This window comes from Oncorhynchus tshawytscha, unplaced genomic scaffold (genome assembly GCF_018296145.1).
Source record: "Oncorhynchus tshawytscha isolate Ot180627B unplaced genomic scaffold, Otsh_v2.0 Un_contig_5015_pilon_pilon, whole genome shotgun sequence".
Lineage (NCBI taxonomy): Eukaryota > Metazoa > Chordata > Actinopteri > Salmoniformes > Salmonidae > Oncorhynchus > Oncorhynchus tshawytscha.
In genome coordinates, this window is record NW_024609820.1 from 848,264 (window position 1) to 871,585 (window position 23,322).

Here is a 23,322-nt window from a genome sequence, read left to right on the forward strand (position 1 = left end):
AGGTGAAAGGTGACAGAGAGGTGTTTGTCAGACCATGAGACATCTGAGGTGAAAGGTGACAGAGAGGTGTTTGTCAGACCATGAGACATCCCCAAAATCTGTCTTCTCACAAAAAACGCCTGGAGCATCTGAACGGTTTGACCTATTAAAAACGATTATGACTACTCTATCTCATGAACACGATGATGTTCTTCGTTTTGCTATCCGACCCCCACAAGGGGGTCACGGGACTCGTCTGAAGGTAACCGATACGGGATTAAAACAACTAATAGAAGTCGAAGGTAGTTGTGCCTACACCCAAAAAGGGGTTAAAAACTGTATGTGATTTAGGACTGACACTTCCAAATCTTGTTTCTTATAATAGATTTTTTGCCATGTCTGAATGTGTTATTCAATTCGTTTCTATAGGCTTTAGTACTAAAGGCAAAAATATACATTTCTAGACTCATAAAGCTATTCCTGGAATACCTGATATTTATGTCAGAACATGAGAGAGAGAGAGAGAGAGAGAGAGAGAGAGACAGAGAGACAGAGAGAGAGAGAGAGAGAGAGAGAGACAGAGAGACAGAGAGAGAGAAAGACAGAGAGAGAGAGAAAGACAGAGAGAGAGAAGAGAGACAGAGAGAGAGAGAAAGACAGAGAGAGAGAGAGAGAGAGAGAGAGAGAGAGAGAGAGAGGCTGATTCTTCTGTGACTATAGAGCAGCCCCCTCTTGTGGAATATCTCGTAACTTCATCTTCCTGGAATCAATCACATGCAGCATCACTAACGGAGGTCTCTCTCTCTCTCTCTCTCTCTCTCTCTCTCTGGGTGTTGTCCAAGTTGCAATGATATCAAGCAGCTATATAATGATAACAACTCAAAAAGAGCCATTTCCTGAAAGGACATTAAAAGGGATGGTTTACGATGTTATTGTTCGGCCTGTCAGTCATGACGCTAGAAGATTCATCTCTGGTGTAACAGTGAGAAGTGAGGGAACTTCTCTGTGTTTTGGCCTGAAGTCACAGACACTTAATATTTGGGTAAACAGCTTGCGTCCCAAATGGCTTCTTATTCTCTATAGAGTGCACAAACGTTGACCAGGGTTCATAGTGCTCTGGTCAAAAGTAACCTAGTGCACACAATAGGACATAGGGTGCCATTAGGAACGCAGACATTGTCACCTGATCCTGAGGCAGACATGGAGGGAGTGATACGGTGACGCGGGCGATGCACTGAAAGCCTGAACAGGTTGAACAGGTATCCTTCCACCACAGCCTAGGGGCCACACAGGAAGTGACTCTATAATACTGGAGGTCAGTCAGGGAAACACAGATAGAAGAAAGAAACACCCCATGTGACTTTTTGGTCACTAGGCAACACATTTGAGCAGTTTCATCTCTCTGGATACTCATGCAATACACATTCAGTCCAAAATAAACAACAACTCCATTCTGAGGTAAAGAGATTTAAAAAATATATATAGTGTACTGACAAAATACAAAAAGTCCATTAGTTGTTTGGTTTTAGTAGACCAATAAAATGAAACCCAAAGCATATGATGATATAGTAATATACATCTAAAATGAATGAGTTGAACAAGATGGAACAACCCCCACAATCCCTTTCAGCTGTTCTCCTGCTGATTCATTTACTGAGACAGAAATACAATACTGGGGACTGCAGGTACTGGGGTCAGATATCTGTTATCATATTGTTGTAATAACAAGTTTAATAATCAACTTTCCCTTGATCTGATCAATACTTATCTCCCTTTAGGGCCCAAAGGTGCATGTGTTGCAGTTTCCATCCTGCCTGTAATAGTCCCTGAGTCTGATAAGGTGTCAGCTACAACCAAGAGGCCAATGAAGACCTGCCGTTTCTTTTTAAATCATGTTCCCCTGCTGAAGTACAGCTAAGGACAGGAAACCAAACCGTTGGGAATTGATCTGTTCAAAGGAGCTTCCTTCCCTGTGTTAATAAAGTAGTTCCTTATAAACAATCTACTAAAGGCTTATTGACGAACAATAAATATATTGTTATATAAATATTAAGTATTTTTGTTAAGTATTATAAAGTATCTATGTTTTGGAAAAGTTTGCTAAACTTTTGCAGTGGTGCATTTGAGATGACTAACTGTTAAAAATCCAAACATTTGTGCAGTCATTTTACTACATTGAACAGAGCTAATACATTTTAAGTTTGGTTTGAGGGCATGTCCCAAATGGGCATTTAGGGCATGTCCCAAATGGGCATTTAGGGCATGTCCCAAATGGCACCCTATTCCCTACATAGTGCACTATGGGCCATAGGGCCCTGGTGAAAAGTAGTGCACCACATAGGGAAAATGGTAAAATTTGGGACAAATCTTAATGGATGTTTTTATGGCCATACAGTATTGATGTACTTTAGTGCAGCTGGTCCAGGAGATCAGGGTTATCAGACCTAGCTGCCATCAGCTGTCTCAATAACCTCTAGTAGTACTGGTAGCTGTGTGGATCTTGTAGTATATCAGGAACCACTAGATTCAGGATGCTTTTTTCTTGAGCTGATGGTCAGGGGGTCAGAACATAATTACAAATCATTTGTAGACTGCAAATTGACAGCATTTTGAATCCCAGATATAACATTTGCATACAACATAATAATTTCAAACCTTGCTTACATTTGTACAGTATAAGATCACATCTCTCACGTTCGTCGTAATGAGGAGACCAAGGAGCAGCGTGAATAGAGTTCCACATGTTTTTAATAAAGAGAAACTCACCAAAACAAAACAATAAAGTTTAAACGAAACGTGAAGCTACTGGTGTGTGCACTCAGGCAACTCAATGTAGACAAGATCCCACAAACACAAATGAGGGAAATGGCTACCTAAATATGATCCCCAATCAGAGACAACGATAAACAGCTGTCTCTGATTGGGAACCATATCAGGCCAACATAGACATAGAAAAAACCTAGATGACCCACCCTAGTCACTATCACGCCCCAACCAACAGAGAATAAAGCTTACTATGGTCAGGGCGTGACATATACGTGGGAATAGATTTCCAAAATTAAAATCACTTGGAGCCGTTTTGCTGGTGCTTTGAAAGTATTTTAAGTAAAATAAAATAAATAATAATTGGCTGAGAAAACTTGGGGGGGCATAAAAAATCCCTGTGGGCCAAATTCGGCTCGCGGGCCACCAGTTGGGGAACCCTGCGGTATATATTGTTTTTATATTTATTTATTGTCATGTGTCCAATGTGTTTCCACTATGTGCTGCAAAATGAATTGCCCCCTGTGGATAATAAAGACTCTACTCTACTCTGTTCTACTCTACTCTATTCTACTCTGTTCTATTCTACTTTGTTCTATTCTACTCTGTTCTATTCTACTCTATACTCTATTCTACTCTACTCTGTTTTGTTCTATTCTATTCTACTCTACTCTGTTTTGTTCTATTCTACTCTGTTCTACTCTACTCTGTTCTATTCTACTCTACTCTACTCTACTGTACTCTATTCAATTCTACTCCACTCTGTTCTATTTTAAGTTACAGCAAGACTTAGAAACTGTCAGTAACTTCAAGACAATGTTATAGTTGTAGAACAAAGGCAATGTTATGTTTGAGATAGTAGCCCATCTGCCGTGCGATAGCTGGCCCACTGACGTACACTGTACCCTTCTATCCACCAATCTGTGTATAAAGGACAAGATACACGCTGGAGTTATGACTCTGACCGAAGGGCGAAGACAGCTCTTATAGTTAGATATAAGTGAATAAGAAACTGAAGCGGTCTCAGTGTGACCGTAGAGGACATTCATACAGGATGTCTATGACCAGGCTTCTTCTAGTGGGGCTGATTGCTGTGGCCTGTGTGGCAGCACAGTCAGACTTAGAGAGAAGGGCACAGGAGTTTCTGGACCAGTTTGATGGGAACGCTACTCATCTCATGTATCAGTATTCCCTGGCATCATGGGCGTACAACACAGATATTTCCCAGGAGAATTTAGACAAACTGGTAAGTTTTCTGGTAGATTTAAAGTGGCACTAATGAAAGGCAGAGTTTCAAAGCCATCTTCAGAGACCTCCTATGGCCTATAGCTGGGGGTCCACAAGACTGAATTGAGAAACATGGTGGATCTATGGTTCTGGTTCTGAACAATGTCAATAATGGTATATTGCTGTCAATTTTGGATTAGTAGGCTACATCTCAACACATAACTCCAGACAGACAACTAGTTATTTGATATTGTCTATTGTATTGTATTGTTAATATTATGAATCAAATGTAATTTCTGTCAATGTTTTGTTAATGGTTTCAGGGTGTACAGAGCGCAATCTGGGGAGAATACTACAGCACAGTATCCAAGGAGTCGGAGAAGTTTCCAATCGATCAGATCAGTGATCAATTGATCAAACTCCAGCTGATTTCCCTCCAGGACAAGGGCTCTGGGGTCTTGTCTGCAGACAAAGCGGCACATGTAAGACACATTCTTTCACTGCTGTCTCTGATGTTTTTTCTCCTCTTGATTTGAATGATTTAACCTTTTAAAATCACAATTCACCAACATGTGGGTGCCATGCATTTCAAATCATTGACTAGAGGACTTCTTTCCATGGTGGTTCTCTTTACAGTCTACGTGTAAGAAGCTTTTACTTCTGTCCTCATCTCTTCTATTAGTCTGACTGTCATCTCTTCTATTAGTCTGACTGTCATCCCTTCTATTAGTCTGACTGTCCTCATCCCTTCTATTAGTCTGACTGTCATCCCTTCTATTAGTCTGACTGTCATCCCTTCTATTAGTCTGACTGTCCTCATCCCTTCTATTAGTCTGACTGTCATCCCTTCTATTAGTCTGACTGTCATCCCTTCTATTAGTCTGACTGTCCTCATCTCTTCTATTAGTCTGACTGTCATCTCTTCTATTAGTCTGACTGTCCTCATCTCTTCTATTAGTCTGACTGTCCTCATCTCTTCTATTAGTCTGACTGTCCTCATCTCTTCTATTAGTCTGACTGTCCTCATCTCTTCTATTAGCCTGACTGTCATCCCTTCTATTAGCCTGACTGTCCTCATCTCTTCTATTAGTCTGACTGTCCTCATCTCTTCTATTAGTCTGACTGTCCTCATCCCTTCTATTAGTCTGACTGTCATCTCTTCTATTAGTCTGACTGTCCTCATCTCTTCTATTAGTCTGACTGTCATCTCTTCTATTAGTCTGACTGTCCTCATCTCTTCTATTAGTCTGACTGTCATCTCTTCTATTAGTCTGACTGTCATCTCTTCTATTAGTCTGACTGTCCTCATCTCTTCTATTAGTCTGACTGTCCTCATCTCTTCTATTAGTCTGACTGTCCTCATCTCTTCTATTAGTCTGACTGTCCTCATCTCTTCTATTAGTCTGACTGTCCTCATCTCTTCTATTAGTCTGACTGTCATCTCTTCTATTAGTCTGACTGTCCTCATCTCTTCTATTAGTCTGACTGTCCTCATCTCTTCTATTAGTCTGACTGTCCTCATCTCTTCTATTAGTCTGACTGTCCTCATCTCTTCTATTAGTCTGACTGTCCTCATCTCTTCTATTAGGCTGACTGTCCTCATCTCTTCTATTAGTCTGACTGTCCTCATCTCTTCTATTAGTCTGACTGTCCTCATCTCTTCTATTAGTCTGACTGTCCTCATCTCTTCTATTAGCCTGACTGTCCTCATCTCTTCTATTAGTCTGACTGTCCTCATCTCTTCTATTAGTCTGACTGTCCTCATCTCTTCTATTAGTCTGACTGTCCTCATCTCTTCTATTAGTCTGACTGTCCTCATCTCTTCTATTAGTCTGACTGTCCTCATCTCTTCTATTAGTCTGACTGTCATCCCTTCTATTAGTCTGACTGTCCTCATCTCTTCTATTAGTCTGACTGTCATCATCTCTTCTATTAGTCTGACTGTCATCCCTTCTATTAGTCTGACTGTCATCCCTTCTATTAGTCTGACTGTCCTCATCCCTTCTATTAGTCTGACTGTCCTCATCTCTTCTATTAGTCTGACTGTCCTCATCCCTTCTATTAGTCTGACTGTCCTCATCTCTTCTATTACAGGCTAGTCAAATACTCACGGGAACAGGCAACATAGCATAACTTGTTGTTGTTGTTTTTGTTGTTGTTGATGTTGTTGTTGTTAATGTTGTTGTTGTTAATGTTGTTGTTGTTGATGTTGTTGTTGTTGATGTTGTTAATGTTGTTGTTGTTAATGTTGTTGTTGTTAATGTTGTTGTTGTTGTTGTTAATGTTGTTGTTGTTGTTGTTAATGTTGTTGTTGTTGTTAATGTTGTTGTTAATGTTGTTGTTGTTGTTAATGTTGTTGTTGTTGTTAATGTTGTTGTTAATGTTGTTGTTAATGTTGTACTTCATGTCAGCTGAACAAAGTGATGAATGAGATGAGCTCCATCTACAGTACAGGCACGGTGTGCAAGAGAGAAGACCCCTTCGACTGTCAAACTTTGGAACCAGGTAAAGGCCAGAGTCCCACATGGCCCTGGGGGGGAAGTAGGACACTAAGTAATGAATAGGGTGCCATTTGGTATGGGTACAAAGTACCAACTGTCAGCTCGGCTGTGGCAACCTGACTTTACGACCGACTGCCCTTTTACGGATGTCCAAGGTCATTGACTGAGTCCCAAACGGCACTCTATTCCCGATATAGGGCACTACTTTTGACCAGGGCCCTAGTAGTGTCAAACGTAGAGCAAAATATAGGGTAAAAAGTAGTGCACTATTTAGGGCCAAAGGTAGTGTACTAAATTGTGTACCAGTGGGATGCAGACCCTAGACTTTTATAAGAACTGTATATCTCAAGACTACTAGTCACTCTGTCAGATACTGCAACAACAAAAAGCCCTGCGGAAAAAACTCCCCTACTTTTGAAGGAATAGTATTTCTTGTAAAAGGTGTCTCCTCACTTCAGGCTTTGGTGCTTGGATGTCTTGGTGAGGGAGATGGCTACAGAAATCTGAGGTCTGATAGTGGTTTAATGTTGTGTATGAAAAAAGGAACCCCAGCTCAATGATATTCCTGTATGCGAAGATACATAAAATAATAACACAAATACAAGGGAATGGACAAGAATATTGGTGTGCTGGAGTTTCTATTTCCAATATGAACTAGCCTTTTGTCAACTGGTTTACTGCTGTGTCTAATGTCTAGGGCTGGAGAGTGTAATGGCCAACATGGACAGTGACTACTATGAGCGTCTGCATGTATGGGAGGGCTGGAGAGTGGAGGTAGGGAAGAAGATGAGGCCTCTGTATGAAGACTATGTGGACCTTAAGAACGAAGCTGCCAAACTCAATGGTAGACCTACTAATACTACTACTACTACTACTACTATACTGCTACTACTACTACTACTATACTGCTACTACTACAACTACTATACTGCTACTACTACTACTACTGCTACTACTACTACTATACTGCTGCTATTACTACTATGAGTACTACTACTATACTGCTACTACTACTACTACTACTATACTGCTAATATTACTACGAGTTCTACTACTATACTGCTACTACTGCTACTACTACTACTATACTGCTACTACTACTACCACTGCTACTACTATACTGCTACTACTACTACTATACTGATATTATTACTACGAGTACTACTACTATACTGCTACTACTACTACTACTACTACTACTACTATACTGCTACTACTACTACTACTATACTGCTATTATTACTACGAGTACTACTACTATACTGCTACTACTACTACTACTACTACTATACTGCTACTACTACTACTATACTGCTAATATTACTACGAGTACTACTACTATACTGCTACTACTACTACTACTATACTGATACTACTACTATACTGCTACTACTACTACTACTACTACTATACTGCTATTATTACTATGAGTCCTACTACTACTACACTACCATGCTACTACTGCACATCTACTATAATATTACTATACTACTACTACTACTACTACTACTGCTACTACTACTAGTATTGTAGTGCTACTCCTACTACGACTACTACTGCTATAATTACTACTACTATTACTACTATACTAGTACTACTACTGCTACTACTACTACTACTACTACTACTACTATATTACTCTTACTACTACTACTATATTACTACTACTACTACTACTGTACTACTACTACTGCTAGTGTATTACTACTATACTACTACTACTACTACTATATTACTATACTACTACTAATATATTACTACTATACTACTACTATCTTACTATACTACAAATAATATATTACCAATATACTACTACTATATTACTACTATACTACTACTGCACAACTACTATACTACTACTACAAACCTGTCCAAGTACTACTACTATATCTATCGCCACAGACTATGAGGACTACGGAGATTATTGGCGGTCCAACTATGAAACTATCGATGACAGCCCATACAACTACGCCAGGGGCCAACTGATGACCGATGTGAGGCGCATTTACAAAGAGGTACGTTGTGGACTGTTGTGGTGCTTCAACTACACTGAGCTTTTCTCACATACAAATTAAATGTATTGTATGTAGCAAAAAAAACAAACACTTTTAATCAAATATTATTGATACTATTTTGTATTATTGGATGTATTTGTTATTGTATATATTACTGTATTGTGCAAATTAGGGGTTTTACTTTCTAATTGTAATCCGTTACAGTTACTAGTTACCTGTCCAAAATTGTAATCATTAATGCAAACTTTGGATTACCCAAGTGTAACGGATGTGAAATGGCTAGTTTAGTTAGCGTGGTGCCCGCTAAATAGCGTTTCAATCGGTGATGTCACTTGCCCTGAAGTAGTAGTTCCCCTTGCTCTGCAAGGGCGCGGCTTTTGTGGAGCGATGCGTAACGATGCTTCATGGGTGACTGTTGTTGATGTGTGCAGAGGGTCCCTGGTTCGCGCCCGGGTATGGGCGAGGGGACGGTTTTATTAAGTTATACTGTTACACAAACTCAGTAACGTAATCCGAATACTTTCAGTTACTTTTAAACACTTAAAAAGCACAGGTTAGCGTTTTTTCGTCATGAATCTTCTTATGAAGGCAGCGCTGCAAAGTGGCCACTAGCTGCCACAGCCACAAAGTCATCAAATCTGATTTTAAACCTAAACCTAATGTTAACCCTAACCACACTGCTAACCCATAATCTCTAGCCGTAACCTTAAATTAAGAATATAGCCAATTTTGCCTCTGCAGCTGGCCCATCTAGTTGAAATCGCTCAGTTCTGCCTCCAGGACAAGACTCATCCCAATTTATTTTATTTTTCCTTTATTTAACCAGGCAAGTCAGTTAAGAACAAATTCTTATTTTCAATGACGGCCTAGGAACAGTGGGTTAACTGGTCTGGGAACAGTGGGTTAACTGGTCTAGGAACAGTGGGTTAACTGGTCTAGGAACAGTGGGTTAACTGGTCTAGGAACAGTGGGTTAACTGGTCTAGGAACAGTGGGTTAACTGGTCTAGGAACAGTGGGTTAACTGCCTGTTCAGGGGCAGAACGACAGATTTGTACCTTGTCAGCTCGGGGGTTTAACGCTCTAACCACTAGGCTACCCTGCCGTTTTATTAACGTCAATCTGCTTAAGAGGCATTAGAAGAAGATACAAAACAATATTACTAATTGAACAACATCTACTGCAGGATAAATTCATGTTAAAGTTTACATAGCTGGCCATATATGGATGTTACATTTGACCTAAATGGGTTGGTTATGTAGGCTTCTTCTAACCCATTGCTTTCTACTACTGTATAGAATATAATAGGATTAGGCTATGTCTTTACATTAAACACCAGAGTCTGTCATATTCCTGTCATTCCAATTCATTTAATACCCCTTGATCTTAAAGAATAGGACTTGGAAATATGGAAATATAGATTAGTCAAATAGTTTTACCCGAGTATAACCCAATAACTAAGGACTAATTAGCCTACTCTGTTGTTTATGATTTTGTTGTCATCGACGACTGATTGGGCTTTCTCGTGGTCATCTTAATTATGATTTTTTATTTTTTTTAGCCAATATGTAGAAAAATACGACGGGGGCGTTGAGAAGGGAGGAACTGCATCAAACTTTTATTCCAGAGGCTGGGATCCGCACTATGAAGCGGTTGCAAGAACGCATTTTATACTGGCTGTATACTGGCATATTCATTACGCCGATTCTGTTGCAAAACGTTTCTTAAACGGAAGCAAACTGGACATAACCGGGAGGGACCTACCTCAATTTGTCCAATAGAAACTATTGTTTTGCTCTGTTTGCTTCCGGTTGGTTCTGTCACAAAAACCACGATTGATAGGCAGCTTGAACTTCTTGTATTCAACCATTATTGGGTTAAAATACACATATACATTTGTGAACAGCCACCCACATTCACAACATCCACAATCCGTAAGGCGCAAAGAGCTAAATGAGAGCGCTGCAGTGTGATTCACATGCATGCGCTATGCAGCCTAGATATCAGTAATAAGTGATGTCCATATCGCCCGTTGAGCTACACCACTACTGTCGTCCTTACCTCCAAGCGTTTATTGAAGTTGGATAACCTTTGAATGCCGACAGCAGTCACTCCATCAGAAGACATAGTTTGGACTGTAGCATACAAAAACATATTCCTGCGATCCATCAAACGCATTTGTTGTGTCATCATAGTGGTCTCTAATTTGTGGTCAGACTCGCTCAGGCAGAACAAATAAAAATGACCGAGGTAAAGACAGTTTAAAGTTGGATATTCGCGCTTTCAAACTTCAATGGCTTTCAAACCATTTGAGCCACAGACCTCCAAATAAGTGTCATGATGTTGGAAAAATTGCGCACACCAGATTTGGACATTGATTCGCTTTCCAAAGCTAATAAACATGTGGAAATGTGAGCAGCATTTTGTATTCCCAGTTGAATTAGTTAGGGAGCATAAACAAAGTACAATTTTTTTTCACATTTGAATTTCAATAGCTCCTTGGTCATGTGACCTACTGACTTCAAACAAGGTTCAGAATGTCCACTCAGTGGGCCTACACATTGCACACCCTTTAGTTTGTCAATTTTCATCTCACACATTTTAACATGCATTTTTCCAAATTTAAAATGTCAATAGCTCCTTGGTCATGTGACTTAATGACTTCAAACAAGGTCCAGAATGTCCACTGACTGTCCCTTCTATATTGCACACCCTTTAGTTTGTCCATTTTCATCTCACAAGATTTTACATACATTTTTCTAAATTAAAAATGTATATCTTACAGGCCTACATCTTCTCTAACTTCGTAGGTGTGTCACCTCACCAAATCTGAATACCATGATGTTGACATATTTGCTATATTTGATGATGATGACATATTTGCTATATTTGCTCTGCCTTTTTTGTCATCTAAACATGTATTTGGCTTTACATGACTGAAAGGTGCAGGTGTCCGAGGCACAGAAGTAAGGTGAGGCTTTTTTTCCGGGCTGTGACTAGCTTTGACATGCTTGTATTTGAATGCCAAGGTGCAACATGGGTCGACCTTATTACATTCAGAATACAGCAGGTCTGTCCGTGGCTGGTGTAGATTTGAGGTACCCGATAAGGGCTTTCTTTCCTTCCACCTGTCCATCTTAATAGAAATGGAAAAGGACTTTGCTCCTGGTCTGGTCATTCTTTTAGCACAACTCACTTGTTCTGTCCCTCTGTCTCCCCGGAGTACTCTTCATCACTTTGTGCTTGTATGTCATCTTTCCTGTCCTCTAGAGTCTCTTCCTCACCTTCTGTCCCTCTGTCTCCCGGAGTACTCTTCATCACTTTGTGCTTGTATGTCATCTTTCCTGTCCTCTAGAGTCTCTTCCTCACCTTCTGTCTCTCTGTCTCTGGAGTACTCTTCATCACTTTGTGCTTGTATGTCATCTTTCCTGTCCTCTAGAGTCTCTTCCTCACCTTCTGTCTCTCTGTCTCTGGAGTACTCTTCATCACTTTGTGCTTGTATGTCATCTTTCCTGTCCTCTAGAGTCTCTTCCTCACCTTCTGTCTCTCTGTCTCTGGAGTACTCTTCATCACTTTGTGCTTGTATGTCATCTTTCCTGTCCTCTAGAGTCTCTTCCTCACCTTCTGTCTCTCTGTCTCTGGAGTAAGGATCTAGATGGTGTTGACTGAATTTCTGGCCATCATCAATATTTCTCTTTCCATTGTCGTCTTTATTTGCCAGTTTCATGACACGCTCTGTTTCCAATGTGTTGTTAACTCCATCATGTTGTTGTTGTATGATTTCTGTAATGACATTAAAAGTTAATTAATCACTATGTCGATAGCTTTACGTCACTCAATACAAAAAGCTATCAAAATGTAGGTTGATCACTGCACAGGAAAAAAACTGTAGTTTCAACGTGTAGTTGTGGTGTGAATGTTATACATTTTGGTGTCACACAAAAGACATAGGAATGTATTTTCCCAGTTAGAAATAGTAGGCCATGCATCAAATAACAATTTTCATCAGAAAAACAAACCCTCAAATGCACTATTGCATTTTGTATAAGTTGTCTGCAGGTGGCTTGTTGTGAATGCACTCAAATATCAAGTCATTATCAGCTTATGTAAACTGCGTGCAACGTAGAAGGATTTGTCTTAATGTACAGTATGAAAGTGATGCTATGAAAAGGATTCTTTCACGTTATCAAGCTCACTGTGTCTGACGAATCACTGCCTATTACTGTGATTAAAAAGAGCTCATGAAACATTGTTTTTCATGAGGCCTACCTGTGCGCCTTCCTTTAAAACTTCTTTGGGATCAGTGCTGTCCTGGGAAATGTTCTTGTTACTTACAACCTAATGCTAATCGCATTAGCCTACGTTAGCTCAACCGACCCGAGGAAGGGACACTGATCCCGAAGAAGTTTTAAGCACCTCTGTCCGAACACCTCTCCTGTCCTTGATCCAAACCACATACAGCCAGTTGCAGATCTTTTCAGTGTCCATGTGAAAGATAGTTATTGCGAGGCTGGAACATTTGTTAACTTCAAAAACATTTTTTTTTAACACTGATGTAAAGCTTACAGATTTAATCTAATAACATGAGATGAAAGTAGACAAACATCAGAGTGTACGATATGAAGGTATAGTCAGTGGACATTCTGAACCTTGTTTGAAGTCAGTAGGTCACATGACCAAGGAGCTATTGAAATTTTAAATTTAGAAAAATGTATGTAAAATCATGTGAGATGAAAATGGACAAAGTGTATTCAGTGGACATTCTGAACCTTGTTTAAGTCAGTAGGTCACATGACCAATGAGCTATTGAAATTAAAAAATGTACATAAATCATTTAAAATAGTGCGAGATGTAAATGGACAAAGTGTATTCAGTGGACATTCTGAACCTTGTTTAAGTCAGTAGGTCACATGACCAATGAGCTATTGAAATTAAAAAATGTACATAAATCATTTAAAATAGTGCGAGATGTAAATGGACAAAGTGTATTCAGTGGACATTCTGAACCTTGTTTAAGTCAGTAGGTCACATGACCAATGAGCTATTGAAATTAAAAAATGTACATAAATCATTTAAAATAGTGCGAGATGTAAATGGACAAAAAAAAGTATGTGCAATGTGTGTCTATGCCATCAGGTTAGCTACAATCAGTTTTGAAAGCTTTAGGAGTAATGGTTAAAGAGCTATTGAAATGTGAAACATTTGATTTGTCACTATGTTGACGGTCCCTAACTTTCTGTTGGTGGACGTAAGGAAAACTACAGGCGAATGTATATCTGTTGAATATCCAACCTGAAACTGTCTTAACCTCGGTATAAAAAAAAAGTGTCCCTTTTTTTCCAATGCTGATTTGAATGTCATTGAGAAACAGAAAGGTGTCAAATAATTTGTTTGTTTCCTTTCTGATTTTAAAAGTAATACCAGAAGTAATCATATCTGTACCTGTAATCTGATTACAATATTTTTGCTGGTAACACAACGAATTAGAGTTAGATGTTTGGAATCCGTTATATGTCATCCTTTACTCCCCAACCAGTGTGCTTTATTTGCATTATGCAAATCGGACTTACCACATCAAAGATATTGTGTTTTTATGTTTTATTGCACACCATCAACTCTATTGTGTCTTTCCAGATCCTCCCCCTCTACAAAGAGCTGCATGCCTATGTGAGGTCTAAGCTGCAGGCCAAACACCCTGAACACATCCACCCAGAGGGGGGCCTACCTGCACATCTACTGGGTAAGGTCACTGGACAGGGCTCAGCTTTCGCTCCAACACTGCTGGAACATGACTGAGTCAGTTTATGAAGGTCTTTGCTCTTTGCTCTCTCTCTCGCACTCTCTCTCTCTGTCTCTCTCTCTCTCTCTCTCTCTCTCTCTCTCTGTCTCTCTCTCTCTCTGTCTCTCTCTCTCTCTCTCTCTCTCTCTCTCTCTCTCTCTCTCTCTCTCTCTCTCTCTCTCTCTCTCTCTCTGTTCTCTCTCTCTGTCTCTCTCTCTGTTCTCTCTCTCTGTTCTCTCTCTCTGTTCTCTCTCTGTTCTCTCTCTCTCTGTCTCTCTCTCTGTTCTCTCTCTCTGTTCTCTCTGTCTCTCTCTCTCTCTCTCTCTCTCCCTCTCTCTCTCTCTCTCTCTCTCTCTCTAATTACCTTTTTCAGGTGACATGTGGGGAAGGTTTTGGACAGGTCTTTACCCCATCTCAACCCCTTTTCCAGAGAAAACCGATATTGATGTGACGAACGCTATGATCGCACAGGTTGAGTGAAAATAAATCATGATCTGCTATTGTATGTATCCAACATAAACCTTGAAAATGGTAGACTAGGAATCGTGGGTTGGATCTGAAGGAAACAAGTGTGACTTTAATAGGGACTTCTGTTACTTTCAATTCTTACCTCCTAAAATACCCTGTGAGTTAAACACCTTTTCTGTAATTCCCAGAAATGGCCTAAGGACAGACTGTTCCAAGAAGCAGAGAAGTTTTTCATGTCGGTGGGTCTATACAAGATGTTTGATAACTTCTGGAAGGACTCTATGCTGGAGAAACCGACTGATGGCAGGAAGGTAGTGTGCCACCCTACAGCCTGGGACATGGGGAACAGAGAGGACTTCAGGTAACAGGAATCGTATTCATCCTGCATTTAACTCATCTAGCAGGTAAGGGCATTGGGCCAGTAAACAAAAGGTTGCTGGTTTGACTCCCTGAGCAGGCAAGGTGGAAAACTCCGCTGTTCTGCCTTTGAGCAAGGCACTTAACCTCGGACAACAACTGCTCCCCGGGTGTTGATGACGTGGACGGCGATTAAGGTCGGCCCTCCGCTCCTCTCTGATTCAGAGGGGTTGGGTTAAATGTGGAAGACACGTTTCAGTTGAATGCATTCAGTTGTAACAAACTAGGTATCCTCCTTTCCCTTTACTTAGCCCAGGACATGCAGAGTGACAAGCCTTAGGGAGGGACAGAGAGGACTTCAGGTAACAGGAATCATGTTCCTACTGTATTTATCCCTGGACATGCAGAGTGACAAGCCTTCAGGGAGGGGAGGGACAGAGAAGACTTCAGTTGTAACAGGAATCACAGGTTCCTACTGTATTTATCCCTGGACATGCAGAGTGACAAGCCTTAGGGAGGGACAGAGAGGACTTCAGGTAACAGGAATCATGTTCCTACTGTATTTATCCCTGGACATGCAGAGTGACAAGCCTTAGGGAGGGACAGAGAGGACTTCAGGTAACAGGAATCATGTTCCTACTGTATTTATCCCTGGACACGCAGTAAGTAGAGCCTTAGGGAGGGACAGAGAGACTGCATGCACTAACGACTGATATAGAATTCATTTCCTGTTAGTCACAGCAGCAAGTCATAAAGATATGAAGGAATTCTGCTGTGAAACAGAAGTCATCAAGGTAAAAATCCACAGCACGTTGAACTTCTTTTCAAAATGCTGTACACACATGTAGAATTAAATCTGAGGGAGTTGATCTGATTTTGTAGGCTATACCTCCTTACACTCAGCATCAATTGTAATGATTAAATATTCATAATAAATATGAACTTATTATACGGTATTGTACTGTATTATATACTGTATTACTGTATTATACTGTATTATATACTGTATTACTGTATTATACTGCATTATGTATTATAACATATTATATACTGTATTATATACTGTATTACTGTATTATACACTGTATTACTGTATTATATACTGTATTACTGTATTATATACTGTATTACTGTATTATAACGTATTATACTGTATTATGTATTATAACGCATTATACTGTAGTATATTGTATTATTCTGTATTATACTGTTTTATAATGTATTATACTCTGTTATACTGAACTTCCCTGACTTTGTCTACTTCTTAAATTTCCCCCATTTCCAGGATCAAGATGTGTACGGAGGTGAACATGGACCACTTCCTGACAGCGCATCATGAGATGGGACACAACCAGTACCAGATGGCCTACAGGAACCTGTCCTACCTGCTGAGAGACGGGGCTAACGAGGGCTTCCACGAGGCCGTGGGGGAGATCATGTCCCTGTCCGCTGCCACCCCCAAACACCTGAAGGCCCTGGGACTCCTGCCAGACGACTTCGTCGAGGATAAAGGTGATACCTGAGTCAGGGGTAGGGGCAGGTAGTGGTAGAAGCAGATCTAGATCTGAGGATAACAGTTAGACAACAGTTGTTGTTGTTGTTATAGCTGGTCTATGGAATACCTGAGTTACACCTGAACAGAATCAGGGTCAGCGACAGGGTCAGGAACAGGGTCAGAGACAGGATAAGGGACAGGGTCAGGGTCAGGACAGAGCTAGGGACAGGGTCATGGACAGGGTCAGGGAAAGGTTCAGGACAGAGCCAGGGTCAGGGACAGGGTCAGGGACAGGGTCAGGACAGAGCCAGGGTCAGGGTCAGGGTCAGGGTCAGGGACAGGGTCAGGGTCAGGGTCGGACAGGGTCAGGGTCAGGGTCAGGGTCAGGGACAGGGTCAGGACAGGGTCAGGGTCAGGGCCAGGGTCAGGGTCAGGGTCAGGGTCAGGGTCAGGGTCATGGACAGGGACAGGGTCAAGGTCAGGGACAGGGCCAGGGTCAGGGCCAGGGTCAGGACAGGGCGAGGGACAGGGCCAGGGTCAGGACAGGGCCAGGGTCAGGGACAGGGCCAGGGTCAGGGTCAGGATCAGGGACAGGGTCAGGGACAGGGCCAGGGCCAGGGACAGGGACAGGGTCAGGGCCAGGGTCAGGGACAGGGCCAGGGTCAGGGACAGAGTCAGGACAGATTCAGGGCCAAGGCCAGGGCAGGTATGAGCAAATCTACATGTATATCTGATGGGGATAATTGACACTGAGTCAGACCGTGTTGTAGGTTTTGTTTCACGTTGTTTCATCAAAATGGCTCCTCTAGTGACTCCCTGTCTCGGATAACACCCGAGAAGTGCCCTACTCTTTGACCAGAGACCACTACACTCTGTTTTCTATATAGTGTCAGCATTCTAGATGTACCCTCTCTCAAACACACACTTCTTCCTCTTCCTCCCGCTCCAATGCAGAGACTGAGATCAACTTCCTGATGAAGCAGGCCCTGACCATCGTGGCCACCCTGCCTTTCACCTACATGCTAGAGGAGTGGAGGTGGCAGGTCTTCCTGGGGACCATCCCCAAGGACCAGTGGATGCAGCGCTGGTGGGAGATGAAGTAAGGAAGGACCTCTTCTGGAGCTCCTTCAGCTTGTCATAGGTCACAGTTGATTTAGCTTTAGCTGATGGGAGATAAAGAATCGCAAACAATTTATCAGTGTTGTATATCAATGTAAAGAAGCAGCTCTAGTGGAGGTTTAGTGTTTTTACCTCATAGTTGGTTTCGCAATACACTATAGGGACATTACAATGCTAACTATTGATGCTAACTCTGTTACCAGGAGGGATATGGTCGGTGTAGTGGAGCCCTTACCCAGAGATGAGACATACTGTGACCCGCCTGCTCTGTTCCACGTGTCCGGAGACTACTCCTTCATCAGGTCTCATCTCAATACTCCTCACATCCAGCCATTCTCACTACTCCTTCATCAGGTCTCATCTCAACACCCCTCACATCCAGCCATTCTCACTACTCCTTCATCAGGTCTCATCTCAACACCCCTCACATCCAGCCATTCTCACTACTCCTTCATCAGGTCTCATCTCAATACCCCTCACATCCAGCCATCCTCACTACCCCTCATCATCCAGCCATCCTCACTAGCCCCTCACATCCAGCCATTCTCAACACCCCTCACATCCAGCCATTCTCACTACTCCTTCATCAGGTCTCATCTCAACACCCCTCACATCCAGCCATCCTCACTACCCTCTCACATCCAGCCATTCTCACTACCCCTCACATCCAGCCATCCTCACTACCCCTCACATCCAGCCATTCTCACTACTCCTTCATCAGGTCTCATCTCAACACCCCTCACATCCAGCCATCCTCACTACCCCTCACATCCAGCCATTCTCACTACCCCTCACATCCAGCCATCCTCACTACCCCTCACATCCAGCCATTCTCAATACCCCTCACATCCAGCCATTCTCACTACTCCTTCATCAGGTCTCATCTCAACACCCCTCACATCCAGCCATTCTCACTACTCCTTCATCAGGTCTCATCTCAATACCCCTCACATCCAGCCATTCTCACTACTCCTTCATCAGGTCTCATCTCAATACTCCTCACATCCAGCCATTCTCACTACTCCTTCATCAGGTCTCATCTCAATACCCCTCACATCCAGCCATTCTCACTACTCCTTCATCAGGTCTCATCTCAACACCCCTCACATCCAGCCATTCTCACTACTCCTTCATCAGGTCTCATCTCAATACCCCTCACATCCAGCCATTCTCAATACCCCTCACATCCAGCCATTCTCACTACTCCTTCATCAGGTCTCATCTCAATACCCCTCACATCCAACCATTCTCACTACTCCTTCATCAGGTCTCATCTCAACACCCCTCACATCCAGCCATTCTCACTACCCCCATCCAGCCATTCTCAATTCCCCTCACATCCAGCCATTCTCACTACCCCTCACATCTAGCCATTCTCACTACACCTTCATCAGGTCTCATCTCAACACCCCTCACATCCAGCCATTCTCAATTCCCCTCACATCCAGCCATTCTCACATCTAGCCATTCTCACTACTCCATCCAGCCATTCTCAACACCCCTCACATCCAGCCATTCTCACTACCCCTCACATCCAGCCATTCTCACTACCCCTCACATCCAGCCATTCTCAATACCCCTCACATCCAGCCATTCTCACTACCCCTCACATCCAGCCATTCTCAACACCCCTCACATCCAGCCATTCTCAACACCCCTCACATCCAGCCATTCTCACACCCCTCACATCCAGCCATTCTCAACACCCCTCACATCCAGCCATTCTCACTACCCCTCACATCCAGCCATTCTCAACACCCCTCACATCCAGTCATTTAGCTTTAGGTGGTGGGAGATGATGAAGCATAGACATGTACTGTACTTGACCCAGGACTGTCTCTGTCTGTCATAGATACTTCACCAGGACTGTCTCTGTCTGTCATAGATACTTCACCAGGACTGTCTCTGTCTGTCATAGATACTTCACCAGGACATGTACTGTACTTGACCCAGGACTGTCTCTGTCTGTCATAGATACTTCACCAGGACTGTCTCTGTCTGTCATAGATACTTCACCAGGACATGTACTGTACTTGACCCAGGACTGTCTCTGTCTGTCATAGATACTTCACCAGGACTGTCTCTGTCTGTCATAGATACTTCACCAGGACATGTACTGTACTTGACCCAGGACTGTCTGTCTGTCATAGATACTTCACCAGGACATGTACTGTACTTGACCCAGGACTGTCTCTGTCTGTCATAGATACTTCACCAGGACTGTCTCTGTCTGTCATAGATACTTCACCAGGACATGTACTGTACTTGACCCAGGACTGTCTCTGTCTATCATAGATACTTCACCAGGACTGTCTCTGTCTGTCATAGAAACTTCACCAGGACTGTCTCTGTCTGTCATAGATACTTCACCAGGACATGTACTGTACTTGACCCAGGACTGTCTGTCTGTCATAGATACTTCACCAGGACATGTACTGTACTTGACCTAGGACTGTCTCTGTCTGTCATAGATACTTCACCAGGACTGTCTCTGTCTGTCATAGATACTTCACCAGGACATGTACTGTATCTGACCCAGGACTGTCTCTGTCATAGATACTTCACCAGGACATGTACTGTATCTGACCCAGGACTGTCTCTGTCATAGATACTTCACCAGGACATGTACTGTACCTGACCCAGGACTGTCTCTGTCATAGATACTTCACCAGGACATGTACTGTATCTGACCCAGGACTGTCTCTGTCATAGATACTTCACCAGGACTATCTATCAGTTCCAGTTCCAGAAGGCTCTCTGTGAGGCAGCTGGCCACTCTGGAGCCTTATTCAAGTGTGACATCACCAACTCTACAGCAGCCGGGGACAAGCTCAGGTGCTCCTACCAAATCTGTTTGTTGTTGCGTCTGTCATGTCTACTTCTAAGCATGCTGAATGGCCAATGAACAAGTAAACAAACTAACAACCACATCTCATTTAACAGGACGATGCTGGAGTTCGGGAGGTCAAAGTCGTGGACCAGAGCCCTGGAGACGATTTCAGGAAATCCCAAGATGGACTCCGCCCCTCTCCTGGACTACTTCAAGGACCTCCACATTTGGCTAATAGAAGAAAACAGGAAGAACAACAGGAAGCCAGGATGGAGAGCAGCTGAGGACCCATGTGAGTACCTATAGAGTAGTGTCCCTATCCATACTAGGGCACTATCTAGTGTGCATAGCCAATATATCGCTTCACACCAAGTAGTACAAAAGTACAGTGGACCCATGTGAGTCCAGATTCTGTATCTAGCTCACTATCCAGTATGCATAGTCAATACATCGCTCCATACTATGTTCTATGCAATTTTAGATGTAGTTAAAAGTGATATATTCTATAAATAATGCATATTTCCTATCTGTTCAACAGTCTCAGAGAATGCCTACAAAGTGAGGTTGAGTCTGAAAGCAGCAATGGGTGACAAGGCAGTGAGTACACTAAGCTGAACTTGGTTGTAAAACAGCTCCACTACCTTTTCGTTTGGACGATCTCTTCATATAATCCAGTTGAACTGACTTGAATTGTTTCTCTTCCAGTACAAGTGGAACGCCAACGAGATGTACCTGTTCAAAGCCAACATGGCCTACGCCATGAGACAGTATTACCTTGAGGTCAACAAGACTGCAGCTCTTTTCACGTAAGTGTTTCACAATAAAAGCCCACCTAGACGTCACTCACTCTCAGCTTTGCTTCTCTTTGTCAGTCACTCCCATCACATTCCAGAATGAAAATGTATATATATATATATATATATATATATATATATATATATATTGTATCAATATTATTTATTAGAACCTTCTTGTGACATCACGTCATTGTATTATCTTTGTTCCAGGACAGAGAACATCCACACCTACAAGGAGACAGCCAGAATCTCTTTCTACTTTGTGGTGACTGACCCTTCCAACTCTGCCGTGGTCATTCCCAAAGCTGAGGTAGAGGCTGCTATCAGGTAAAGGAGTCAACCCTTGAACGTGAGCTGATTACACATGCTAAAACAAACCTTGGCCGATCATATCTGCCAAACTGATTGAGTGAGCGACACCACAAGACTGTCTGAAACAGAGTAATAATACTTTGTGTAGCATTCTTGATGTGGTTTCTGAAACTACAGCCATAAACAAAGTTGCATTTTCCCACCAGTATTCAGTAAATCCTCTTATGGATGTTTTATTCCAGTGTTTGTACATGAAACATTACCCGTAACCCCATGACTCAAGCCATCGTTCATCTCACTAGGATGTCCAGAGGTCGAATCAATGACGCATTCAAACTGGACGATAAAACTCTGGAGTTCGAGGGTCTCCTAGCAACGCTGGCCCCGCCCGTGGAGCAGCCGGTCACCGTCTGGCTGGTGGTGTTTGGGGTGGTCATGGGACTGGTGGTCTGCATGGGCTGTTACCTCATCATCTCTGGCTTCAGAGACAGGAAGAAGTGAGTCTGGGCCGTATTCATAACAGGGTTGATCATCTCTGGCTTCAGAGACAGGAAGAAGTGAGTCTGGGCCTTATTCATAACAGGGTTGATCATCTCTGGTTTCAGAGACAGGAAGAAGTGAGTCTGGGCCTTATTCATAACAGGGATGATCATCTCTGGTTTCAGAGACAGGAAGAAGTGAGTCTGGGCCTTATTCATAACAGGGTTGATCATCTCTGGTTTCAGAGACAGGAAGAAGTGAGTCTGGGACATATAACAGGGTTGATCATCTCTGGTTTCAGAGACAGGAAGAAGTGAGTCTGGGCCGTATTCATTATAGGATTGCAAAATTCTTCCAACCAGGATTTCTGTAAAACCAGGGAAATTTGGGCAAAGTTACCAGGATTTTGCAACCCTATTCGTAAAGCATACCAGAAAAAGAGTGCTGATCTAGGATCAGGTCCTCCCTGTCCATGTAATCATATATTCATTATGATCTAAAAGGCAAACCTGATCCTAGGTCAGCGCCAACTGTGAGATGCTTTATGTTGTTTTAAGGAATGAAAAGAGTAGAGGTTCAAATAGAGTTTGAACCAAACTTAATCCTAAACTCTAGTCAACCTAAATCAACAACTTCAAGTATTTGACATGTATTCGATCCAGGTCTGGAAGAGACAAATTAATTGCTTACATATTTTATTAACAACCTCACAATTTGCAAAATGTTCATTTAAGCTATTTTTAAAGACACATGACAGTTCTTTCTCTTCTATATCTCCAGGAAATCTGCAGCGAAAGCTGAAGAGAACGCAGAGAACCCCTACGGCGTGACCAACAAAACATTTGAGAGGGAAGAGGATGAACAGACAGGGTTCTGAGTCGCTGATTGTCAGTGTGAAAGTTTGACAGACGACTTGACAGATCTGAAAACCCCCTACAACAACAGCTCTTTCAAGAAGACCACATTAGAAGTTGGATCATTCGTTGAAATTATGTATAAATTCAAGACATTTGTAGAGTTTTAGAATATATTTTTATTCTAAATTTTAAAAAAGACTTAAGTCACAGAAAAATATAAAAGCATTACTCATCTGACTAAACGATCAATAACTGAAAACTACAAACAAATGCTAATTATTTGTGTATGATACATAGCTACTTCTCTCTGCAATAGCAGAATAAACAGGCCACTGCTGCACACAC

General features: G+C 42.1%; 1 protein-coding gene across 1 annotated transcript; it reads left to right on the plus strand.

Moving 5' to 3' along the window:
- Positions 1 to 3,755: 3,755 nt before the first annotated feature.
- ace2 (angiotensin I converting enzyme 2) lies at positions 3,756 to 23,214 on the plus strand. Its single transcript, XM_042318957.1, has 18 exons — positions 3,756 to 3,988; positions 4,293 to 4,451; positions 6,381 to 6,474; positions 7,168 to 7,314; positions 8,373 to 8,485; positions 14,118 to 14,223; positions 14,636 to 14,733; positions 14,919 to 15,091; positions 16,373 to 16,599; positions 17,537 to 17,681; positions 17,905 to 18,003; positions 20,414 to 20,536; positions 20,645 to 20,823; positions 21,070 to 21,128; positions 21,237 to 21,337; positions 21,539 to 21,655; positions 21,943 to 22,137; positions 22,901 to 23,214. Exons 1-18 carry the CDS (start codon positions 3,797 to 3,799, stop codon positions 22,995 to 22,997), a joined length of 2,424 nt encoding a protein of 807 aa, XP_042174891.1. The 5' UTR covers positions 3,756 to 3,796; the 3' UTR covers positions 22,998 to 23,214.
- The last annotated feature ends 108 nt before the right edge of the window (positions 23,215 to 23,322 follow it).

Excerpts from the sequence above, each read along its gene's own strand:
- ace2 (XM_042318957.1), top strand. The coding sequence starts at position 3,797 with ATGTCTATGACCAGGCTTCTTCTAGTGGGGCTGATTGCTGTGGCCTGT. Across the intron at positions 14,734-14,918 it reads CGAACGCTATGATCGCACAG|AAATGGCCTAAGGACAGACT; the intron begins GTTGAGTGAAAA and ends TGTAATTCCCAG. Across the intron at positions 20,537-20,644 it reads GCAGCCGGGGACAAGCTCAG|GACGATGCTGGAGTTCGGGA; the intron begins GTGCTCCTACCA and ends CTCATTTAACAG.